Raw genomic sequence first — 10,799 nt, forward strand, 5'->3', positions numbered from 1 at the left:
TGTTGAAATGTGCGTACATAGTTTTCACATGAAACACAGACTGCGGCGATTTCTGAACTGAATCGCAAGATGGATCACATCATGGAGAAGCTTGCTGAAAAGGAAAATTGAATTGAATTTGAGAGCACCCAGCATGGACGAATGGCACAGACAAGTCATCGTTTTGTCTGCTCGCGGAAAATGAACATCCTAATCTACGATTTGACTCCCTCGAATGGCCTTGACGCTGTGCAAACAGGACCAGGCTGTTATGAAAAACACCCCCGAGGACACCTCAATGATGGACGCTTTTGACCTCCCTCCCTCCTCAACAACACTTGGAGGCGAACTTTTGCAGATCGGCCTCAGTCTAAAAACATTACATCATCACACCCAGACAATTGGGCATACACGCACACCCCCCCCCCCCCACCCCCCCACCCCCAGCCACATCCCATGCCTTCACCACCGCTTTTTCCCCTCAGGGTGATGGTCGGATAGCAGCGCTTCAAAGCATCGGTCGCCTTCCAGGGCCCCAACTCCCAGTCCCTCTGTTGCAAGTTTGTCGTTATTAAATGTAACGTGTTTATGTGTGCATTGCATGGAGGTTGTTTACCCACTCCAGACTAGACCCCCTTAGGAGCCCAGTCTGGATTGTATTTTTTTCACTCTTCTTTTTCCCCAGCGTTTCACCTTTTTCCTATCTTTTATGGGGCGCCTCGTGGCGACCAATCAGCGTTGCTGTTCTGTAACCCTGTACACTGTTTGTCTAATCTTGAACGGGTTTGTGCTGAAAACAAAGTTTCGTTGTACTTGTGCAGTGACAATAAAGACCTACCGACCTAATCTGGCTGTGAGCAGGCTACTATATAAACACAAGTAGCAAATTATGTTTTCGAAAACTGAACAGAGACTGAAACAAAAACAAAAAAAAAGAAATGGTCGTGTCAGGAAGAAAGTGAAGAAAAAGACAGATGACTCAGTAAAAAAAGATTGTCGCTACAATGATACGTCAAACTTTAGAAAAGGAGGGTGTTTTTGATTACCCCAAAATACAATTGTTAGAATAATTGTTTTTAAATCATCACAAAAAACTTTGTATTACATTGTGTTAGTGACAAGAAGACAAAAGGCTGAAATTTACCTAGAAGAATGCTCATAAATCTCCACTGGGACTACAAAGCGGACAGATGGCAGGATCTGCCCAACCTCCGGAAGAACTCTTTTTAAAGTATTTTACGAACTCTTTTTGATGTATTTTATGGGACTCTCTTTGAACTATTTTATGGGACTCTTTTTGACCTATTTGACGAACTCTCATCGAACTGTTCGGTAACCGAAGGCAACGCTGTTTACGACCCACTTCCCTGAGGAAGCAGCTGTGAGAAAGAAGGGGGAGAAAGTAAAATAAAGAATGAGGAGTACGATCTTGGGGCAGAGCGTGGTGCAGGACTGTACAGAGAGTACAGTGGCATTGTCTCTCCTCAGATCTGAGTCCAAATTTAATTCTGTCTCTGTTTGATTCTTTGCCCTTTGTCTTGTTTAATAGATGTCATCAATGTTTGAACCTGACATCTTGAACCTGACAACAATCACGATAGAAAATGTTTATATTTAAACATTCCAGCATATCACAAAGTATACAGAAGACTTTGACTTTCTTTGATTACTCAATTTATTAATAAAACACGGGAGAGATTTTTGCCATATACAGTACGTGACCTCCTCCCCGGTCCCTTGGTGCCGCAACCTCCCGCTGCTGCTGTCACTTGATTGACATTCACGGCATTCGAGGGTGTTGTGAGATGATGCCGGCTGCTGCCGGATCATTGTTAAGAAAAAACGACCGAAAGGAAGGCGAGAAACAGTTTTTGTTTCAACAGACTCTCGCGCCGTACCTGCCGTCTAAACTCCAAAGACCCACCGCACAGTTCCTGTCTTCACAATAAAAGCGCTGCTTCATCCTGCCTGGGCTAACAAAATAAGAGTCTCAGAAAGCTGGCTCGCACAAGCTTGCAAGCTACGGATTTTGCCCCCAATGTAATTCTTGTAAAGTGTATAAAAAGGAGTATGGAAGCTGGACAAATAAGATGGCAAAAAGCAACCACTTTCATGTGGTATTGCACTTTTTTTCTCCTCCATTTGAAAATATGGAGGTTATCATCACTACTGTCTTATTCCAATCAATGCAAGTCATCAGAATCAGATAATACACCAACGTATATTCTTGTCTTCATGAAAGAAAGGAATTTTAAACTTGCTTGTATTATCAATAAACACCTTGTTAACCTCTCGTTTATAAATAAATAAATATAAATGATATACATGAATGAGGTAGATCCCCTCCACTTGACCGATTGACAAGTAGCTGGCCTGCAGAAAAAAGTGTGATTTGAAGGCAACTGAACTGAATATTTTTAATGTAAAGGATTGTACTTTCGTGGATTCGGTTCTTATTAAGAATCCACACAAACAGAAACCAAAATCCGGAAGCTTGTAAGAATAATTGTATCTAAGTTCTCACAAAACTTTGTGTTTCAATGAGTTCCCGATGAGAAGACAAAAGCTGTCTTTGATCCTAACGAGAGGAAGGCTTGTAAAACTCCACTGTGTAGGATGGGAAGCAACATGAAGGTGTTCTGTTTCTTTCATGTATTGTAATCAACAGAAAGATACTGCCTTGACCCAAGATCTACAAACCGAAGAGGAAGCAAGACCTGACTCCCCTCCAAGGACTTTTTCGTTGAACTGTTTTGTGGCCAAAGGCAGCACCTGTTTGCAACCCCCTCCCATAGAAACAGCTGTTTCCATGTAATCCGGGAAAGTCTAAATAAAAGAGGAGGCGTACAATCTTTCGTCAGAGCGTGGTGAGACTCTACAAAGAGTACAGTCCAGACGTCTCTCCTCAATTGAGCCAAATTTAATTCCGTCAGTTTAATTCCTTGCTTCTTGTCTTGTTTAATAGATGTCATCACTGTTTGAACCTGACAATTAGGACTGCGAATCTTTGGGTGTCCCATGATTCGATTCAATATCGATTCTTGGGGTCACGATTCGATTCAAAATCGTTTTTTTTTTTTTTAATTCAACACCATTCTCGATTCAAAAACAATTTTTCCCCGATTTAAAAAGGATTCTCTATTTATTCAATACAAAGGATTTTAGCAGGATTTACCCCTGTCTGCTGACATGCAAGCAGAGTAGTAGATTTTTGTAAAAAGCTTTTATAATTGTAGAAGACAGTGTTTTATCAATTGATTACAATAATGTAAATTTGTTTTAACTATTAAACGAACCAAAAATATGACTCATTTTATCTTTGTGAAAATATTGGACACTCTGTGTTGTCAAGCTTATGAGATGCGATGCAAGTGTAAGCCACTGTCAATCAATCAATCAATATTTATTTATATAGCCCTAAATCACTAGTGTCTCAAAGGGCTGCACAAACTACAACGACATCCTCGGTAGAGCCCACATAAGGGCAAGGAAAACTCACCCCAGTGGGACGTCGGTGACAGTGACAATGATGACTATGAGAAACCTTGGCGAGGACCGCATATGTGGGCAACTCCGCCCCCCTAGGGGACCGAAAGCAATGGATTTCGAGCGGGTTTAACATGATACTGTTATAATACTGTAACACTATTGTTCTTTTTTTTTTTTTTATAAATGTCTAATGATAATGTCAATGAGGGATTTTTAATCACTGCTATGCTGAAATTATAACTAATATTGATACTGTTGTTGATAATATTCATTTTTGTTTCACTACTTTTGGTTTGTTCTGTGTGGTGTTTGTGTCTCCTCTCAATTGCTCTGTTTATTGCAGTTCTGAGTGTTGCTGGGTCAGGTTTGCTTTTGGAATTGGACTGTGTTGGCCCTGCGATGAGGTGGCGACTTGTCCAGGGTGTACCCCGCCTTCCGCCCGATTGTAGCTGAGATAGGCGCCTGCGCCCCCCGCGACCCCGAAAGGGAATAAGCGGTAGAAAATGGATGGATGGATGTTATGGTATTGCTGTGTATCGTTTTGGTCTCCCCATGTCTAGCATTAAAAGATTACAGTTGGTACAAAATGCGGCTGCTAGACTTTTGACAAGAACAAGAAAGTTTGATCACATTACGCCTGTACTGGCTCACCTGCACTGGCTTCATGTGCACTTAAGATGTGACTTTAAGGTTTTACTACATATGTATAAAATACTACACGGTCTAGCTCCATCCTATCTTGCCGATCGTATTGTACCATATGTCCCGGCAAGAAATCTGCGTTCAAAGGACTCTGGCTTATTAGTGATTACCTAAGCCCAAAAAAAGTCTGCGGGCTATAGAGCGTTTTCTGTTCGGGCTCCAGTACTCTGGAATGCCCTCCCGGTAACAGTTCGAGATGCCACCTCAGTAGAAGCATTTAAGTCTCACCTTAAAACTCATTTGTATACTCTAGCCTTTAAATAGACTCCCTTTTTAGACCAGTTGATCTGCCGTTTCTTTTCTTTTTCTCCCATGTCCCACTCTCCCTTGTGGAGGGGGTCCGGTCCGATCCGGTGGCCATGTACTGCTTGCCTGTGTATCGGCTGGGGACATCCCTGCGCTGCTGATCCGCCTCTGCTTGGGATGGTTTCCTGCTGGCTCTGCTGTGAGCGGGACTCTCGCTGCTGTGTTGGATCCGCTTTGGACTGGACTCTCGCGACTGTGTTGGATCCAATATGGATTGAACTTTCACAGTATCATGTTAGACCCGTTCGACATCCATTGTTTTCGTCCTCTCCACGGTTCTCATAGTCATCATTGTCACCGACGTCCCACTGGGTGTGAGTTTTCCTTGCCCTTATGTGGGCATACCGAGGATGTCGTAGTGGTTTGTGTTGTGGTTTGTGCAGCCCTTTGAGACACGAGTGATTTAGGGCTATAAAAGCAAACATTGATTGATTGATTGATAAAAAAATACTACTACTAATAATAATAGTAATAAAATAATAATAAAAAAATAGATTTTTTAAAAATGAGAATCGATTCTGAATCGCACAACGTGAGAAACGTGATTCAAATTCGAATCGATTTCCCCCCACACCCCTGCTGACAATGCTCACCTCTCTCTCCCACGTCCGCCCTCAGCCGACTCTCCTCCTTCAGCCTTCCAAGCTCCGCCTCTCGCTCCTCCAGCTCCTTCTGCAGCAGCTGCAGTTCCTCCTGCACGCCAATCACAAAGTCAACCCTCTTAAGCGGCCAGCCAAACCCTCTCAAACCTTGACGACGGCCGGCAGGTGCCTGGTGCCACGCGTGGGAGCGCTCACATCCAGAGTGGAGAAAGTCAGCAAAGCGGTGAAGAGCAAGCAGCAGATTTAGAAGAACCTCCAGGGCCAAAGAGGGAGAAGAAGAAGAGGAGGGGAGGCTGCAGATCAAACCTGGTTCACCTCGGTGAATCGCTTCCGCTTTGGCGGCTTGAGGCGTTTAGCATGTTGCGAAGAAAGACGGTCGAAAGGGAGGAAAGGTCAGAGCGGGCTCATGTCAAGAAGCTTCACTGCAACTCTCACTTTGAATGTTGCCACTTTCTTCTGGCACTGCAGCCGCTCGCCCTCGATGTCGGCCACACGGAACCGCAGCTCGCTCAATTCCTGGTACAAACCCTGTGGAGGACCACACACACACACAACATGATGTTTGTGCCACCGTCACGTGTTGAGGCAGAAAAACATTCGCCTCCCCGCAAAGAAGCACATGGTCTTTTTCATACGGGAGTCACACAGAGTGCAGAAACTTCCCAGACTCGGAGGAGGTGTCGGTATGGGGGTTGGGTGGGGGGTTGTATGTTCTGGCAGGAAACAGTTGGCGGGTGTTTAGGGTTACCGCGCGGCACATGATCCTGTCCTCCAGCAGAGTGAGACGGACAACAAACAATGGCTGGGCGGTCGCCAGTAGGCGAAAATCTGCAGGTGCTGCGAAAGTAAAGTCTGCCAACCTCATCCTTTGCACTGACAGAAGGTATGAAACATCGGTTCATCTTGCGCCTGCAGCGGAGGACACAAGTCATCTGGTCTTCATAGTTTTAGGTTGGCGGGAACACATTCACTGGATTTTCTTCAGGTCTTATGGAAACATTTTGATTCAGTTTTTGCAGGATTTGGATTTTGTCCCACCTTTTTAAAAAGGAAAAGCGATATACCACTCGGCAGTGGTGGGGCTTCTCTGCTGGCCTAACAACCAGAAATCCATCCATCCATCCATTTTAAAATGTCTCTGACAATTTTGCACTCTTTGTTTTGAAATGAGATGAATGTTTGTGCCACTTAGGGTTGTATTGAACCGTTTTGGAAAGGGGGGCTTCGGTTCGGTACGGGGGTGTACCGAAAGTGTTTCTAATCTAAAGTCTTAACAAGCTGCTTTGCTTCTTCTGCCTCTGTGTCAGCACCCAGCATTGTCCCGCCCACACAACCATCTGATTGGTTACATATATAGCGGTAACAGCCAATCAGCAGTGGGTATTCAGAGCGCATGTAGTAAATGCTTCAGCGTCGAGCAGATAGGTTTTTGGCAGGTGAGCATAAGGCAGCGTACTCTCCCCAAATGATAATAAACATCTCCCAGTCAACTACTACTAACATCACTATGAGCCCGTTAACCTTCTAGAACAGGGGTGTCAAACTCAAATACAGAGTGGGCCAAAATTCTAAACTGAACAAAGCCGAGGGCCAAGGTTGAACAACTTAACCTTTTAATAGGGACCCAAACAAGTTTTGCATTGAATATTGAACAAGCAAGGCTTATATAACTTTACAGTGACATGCAAAATCGAGTTTTGTTGGTAGCGGGGATGTATATTGTAGCGTCCAGAAAGAGTTAATGCTGCAAGGGGTTCTGGGTATTTGTTCTGTTGTGTTTATGTTGTGTTACGGTGCGGATGTTCCCCCAAAATGTGTTTGGCATTCTTGTTTGATGTGGGTTCACAGTGTGGTGTAACAGTGTTAAAGTTGTTTATACGGCCACCCTCAGTGTGACCTGTATGGCTGTTGACCAAGTATGCTTGCATTCACTTGTGTGTGTGTAGAAGCCGGATATATAACGTGACTGGGCCGGCACGCTGTTTGTATGTAGGAAAAGCGGACGTGACGACAGGTTGTAGAGGATGCTAAAAGCAGTACCTTTAAGGCACGCCCCCAATATTATTGTTCGGGTGGAAATTCGGGAGAATGGTTGCCCCGGGAGATTTTCGGGGTGGGCACTGAAATTCGGGATTCTCCTGGAATAATCGGGAGGGTTGGCAAGTATGAGAATTAGCGTTGAATTTGGTTATACAGCGGCACCGCCACTGTATAATATCGGAGGGCCAGCTCTAATTTTAATTTATTATTGCCTCTAGGGCCAAATGAAATTACATGGCGGGCCAAATTTGGCCCGCGGGCCAGAGTTTGACACCCATGTTCTAGAAACTTAAAACTGCAGCTCAGCTCGCTCGCAGTTCTGGCTTGAGGTGAAGGCTAATTTGCTTTTAGCGCAAAGTTCGCTCATTTTGCGGTGTGTGTGTGTGTGTGTAAGTGTGTGTGTTTTACGGACAAAAAAGCTTTGAATGGCAGGGTCTCTGCGATCACATGCTGATAAAAATATTACATAATAAAAATCAACTACAGGCTTCCCAAATGCTGTGATGAATTAAGCATGATGAGTTGACTTGAAACTGTTTAATGTTGCACTTTTTATATGTAGAATAAAAGTTTTGTCATTATATTTATTCTGAGCAACAATTTGAAGCAGTTTAATGTTGATTAACATGGGCAGAATTATTATAGTGTTCCCAATGTTGAAAGGATAAAGCCATTGTTAGCAAATTTGGTAAATAAATAACCCGAAAATTTATATTTTTTTGTTTTCTTACTGTACCGAAAATGAACCGAACCGTGACTTCTAAACCGAAGTAAGTACCGAACCGAAAATTTTGTGTACCGATACACCCCTAGTGCCACTGCTTAATAACTGTTTAGTACATACAGTTTTGGTAAATTGACTTATTTGTGGTTTCCCTCTCTGCATGAACGTTTAAAATGAGCATATAGCAAAGCAAAACAAGAAAGACACATAGAATCATCATTCTGCTGTGATTATATGCATCAAGTGTTCATTTAAGGCTAAGGCAAAACATAGAGATGGATATTGTCTATCGTGACATGGCCTAAAAATATCGAGATATTAATTAAAGGCCATATCGCCCAGCCCTAGGTTCAAGCTGCATCACAAAACCAATTAAACTTGTAGTTTCAAATGTTAATTTATCAACATTTATTATTTGAAAACTGATGAATGGTTATATTGAGCTCTTGGCCAACTGTAAAGAGTTAATGTTGTACAAACCCTGTTTCCATACGAGTTGGGAAATTGTGTTAGATGTAAATATAAACAGAATACAATGATTTGCGAATCATTTTCAACCCATATTCAGTTGAATATGCTACAAAGACAATTTGTAGCAGTCCAAAAATTTCATGGCTGCAACACGTGCCAAAGTAGTTGGGAAAGGGCAAGTTCACCACTGTGTTACATCACCTTTTCTTTTAACAACACTCAATAAACGTTTGGGAACTGAGGAAACTAATTGTTGAAGCTTTGTAAGTTGAATTCTTTCCCATTTTTGTTTTATGTAGAGCTTCAGTCGTTCAACAGTCTCCAATGTCATATTTTACGCTTCATAATGCGCCACACATTTTCGATGGGAGACAAGTCCAGACTGCAGGCGGGCCAGGAAAGTACCTGCACTCTTTTTTTACGAAGCCACGCTGTTGTAACACATGCTGAATGCGGCTTGGCATTGTCTTGATGAAATAAACAGGGGCGTCCTTGAAAAAGACGGCACTTAGATGGCAGCATATTTTGTTCCAAAACCTGTATGTACCTTTCCGCATTAATGGTGCCTTCACAGATGTGTAAGTTACCCATGCCTTGGGCACTGATGCACCCCCATAACATCACAGATGCTGGCTTTTGAACTTTGCGTCGATAACAGTCTGGATGGTTTGCTTCCCCTTTGGTCCGGATGACACGATGTCGAATATTTCCAAAAACAATTTGAAATTTGGACTCGTCAGACTACAGAACACTTTTCCATTTTGCATCAGTCCATCTCAGATGATCTCGGGCCCAGAGAAGCCGGCTGCGTTTCTGGATGTTGTTGATAAATGGGTTTCGCTTTGCATAGTAGAGCTTTAACTTGCACTTACAGATGTAACGACAAACTGTATTTAGTGACAGTGGTTTTCTGAAGTGTTCCTGAGCCCATGTGGTGATATCCTTTAGAGATTGATGTCGGTTTTTGATACAGTGCCGTCTGAGGGATCGAAGGTCAAACTCATTCAATGTTGGTTTCCGGCCATGCCGCTTACGTGGAGTGATTTCTCCAGATTCTCTGAACCTTTTGATGATATTATGGAGCGTAATGTTGAAATCCCTACATTTCTTGCAATTGCACTTTGAGAAACGTTCTTAAACTGTTTGACTATTTGCTCACGCAGTTGTGGACAAAGGGGTGTACCGCGCCCCATCCTTTCTTGTGAAAGGACTGAGCATTTTTTGGGAAGCTGTTTTTATACCCCATCATGGCACCCACCTGTTCCCAATTAGCCTGCACACCTGTGGGATGTTCCAAATAAGCGTTTGATGAGCATTCCTCAACTTTATCAGTATTTATTGCCACCTTTCCCGACTTCTTTGTCACGTGTTGCTGGCATCAAATTCTTAAGTTAATGATTTGCAAAAAAAAAATGTTTATCAGTTTGAACATCAAATATGTTGTCTTTGTAGCATATTCAACTGAATATGGGTTGAAAAGGATTTGCAAATCATTGTATTCCGTTTATATTTACATCCAACACAATTTCCCAACTCATATGGAAACGGGGTTTGTAGAATTACTTTTTTTGTGGAATAAAGATGGAAAGTCCTTACTTCATTATCCCTGTGCTCTCTCTCCACAGTGCTGAGCTTCAGCTTCAGACTGGACACCTCCGTCTGCAGCTCTAGCTTCTGGGCCTCCAGTGCCGAGCGGGTCAACAGCTCCTTGGAGTGGATGGAGTTGTCGTTAACTTACGGTTTAGGACTCACGTAACGGCTATGGATACCTTCTGAAGCAGCTCCTCGGTGGCACAGAGTTTCTCCCGGTGACGCTCCAGGCAGTTGTCCAGGTCTCGGATCTTCTCGCCTTGCACTTCCACCTGGTCTGTTAGAACGCTAACCTGCAGCCAGGGGAACCATATGGGCAATATTTAATTTCCAAAATGAACACGAGCTCAAAAAGGAGATTCACCTGAAGAACGAGACATTCTTTGTCGCTCTCCAGTCGGGTCAGACGTTCCTGGTGGACCGCCTCCGAGCCGTGGCCGTTAGTCTGCAATAATTGAAGACTTTGGGAGTTTGTTTTTGTCATGAAATATCTCTCGAGAACCTCATTACAGCTCAACGTTCATGAGTGGAGTGACGTCTGAAGCACTCGCACGAAACTCATTTGAAAGCAAACACATGGGTAGAAAAAGCAAAGCCAGTTTTGGAGGATGGAAACTATTTCCTGCTGCCGTTCTCCTCTGGAAGCTCCATCACTCACTCACAGCAAATGTTTATTGAGGCCATTGGAATTTCTAGAGCCTGTTTAGCATCGTCGTCGACAACTTTGGGCCTTTGTACCCTCACAACAACGTACTCTGGAAAACGTTCAAATAAGCAGAGGTAGCAGTGTGGGAGGAGCTTATCCTCCCATAGGAGCATGGGAAAAAGTCAGATGGTTTTTATCCAGGGCTGATGCCAATTATTAGAAGTCAAGTAGGCCGATAACCGATATTTAA

At 43.4% G+C, this 10,799-nt stretch overlaps 1 protein-coding gene across 3 annotated transcripts in view; it reads right to left on the reverse strand.

The window, feature by feature from the left end:
• LOC133561004 (liprin-beta-1-like) overlaps positions 1–10,799 on the reverse strand; it is a 65,653-nt gene that overhangs the window by 18,072 nt on the left and 36,782 nt on the right. For 2 of the 3 annotated variants that reach the window (XM_061914122.1, XM_061914121.1), the window contains 6 exons: positions 10,268–10,348; positions 10,083–10,196; positions 9,910–10,020; positions 5,514–5,606; positions 5,394–5,420; positions 5,070–5,169 (listed from right to left, as the gene is read on the reverse strand). In XM_061914122.1, the coding sequence (XP_061770106.1) occupies positions 5,070–5,169; positions 5,394–5,420; positions 5,514–5,606; positions 9,910–10,020; positions 10,083–10,196; positions 10,268–10,348 (526 nt within the window). The remainder of the gene's footprint in view (positions 1–5,069; positions 5,170–5,393; positions 5,421–5,513; positions 5,607–9,909; positions 10,021–10,082; positions 10,197–10,267; positions 10,349–10,799) is intronic. The other variant, XM_061914123.1, reaches the window with a different exon arrangement.

Source organism: Nerophis ophidion, linkage group LG10, assembly GCF_033978795.1.
Source record: "Nerophis ophidion isolate RoL-2023_Sa linkage group LG10, RoL_Noph_v1.0, whole genome shotgun sequence".
Taxonomy (NCBI): Eukaryota; Metazoa; Chordata; class Actinopteri; order Syngnathiformes; family Syngnathidae; genus Nerophis; species Nerophis ophidion.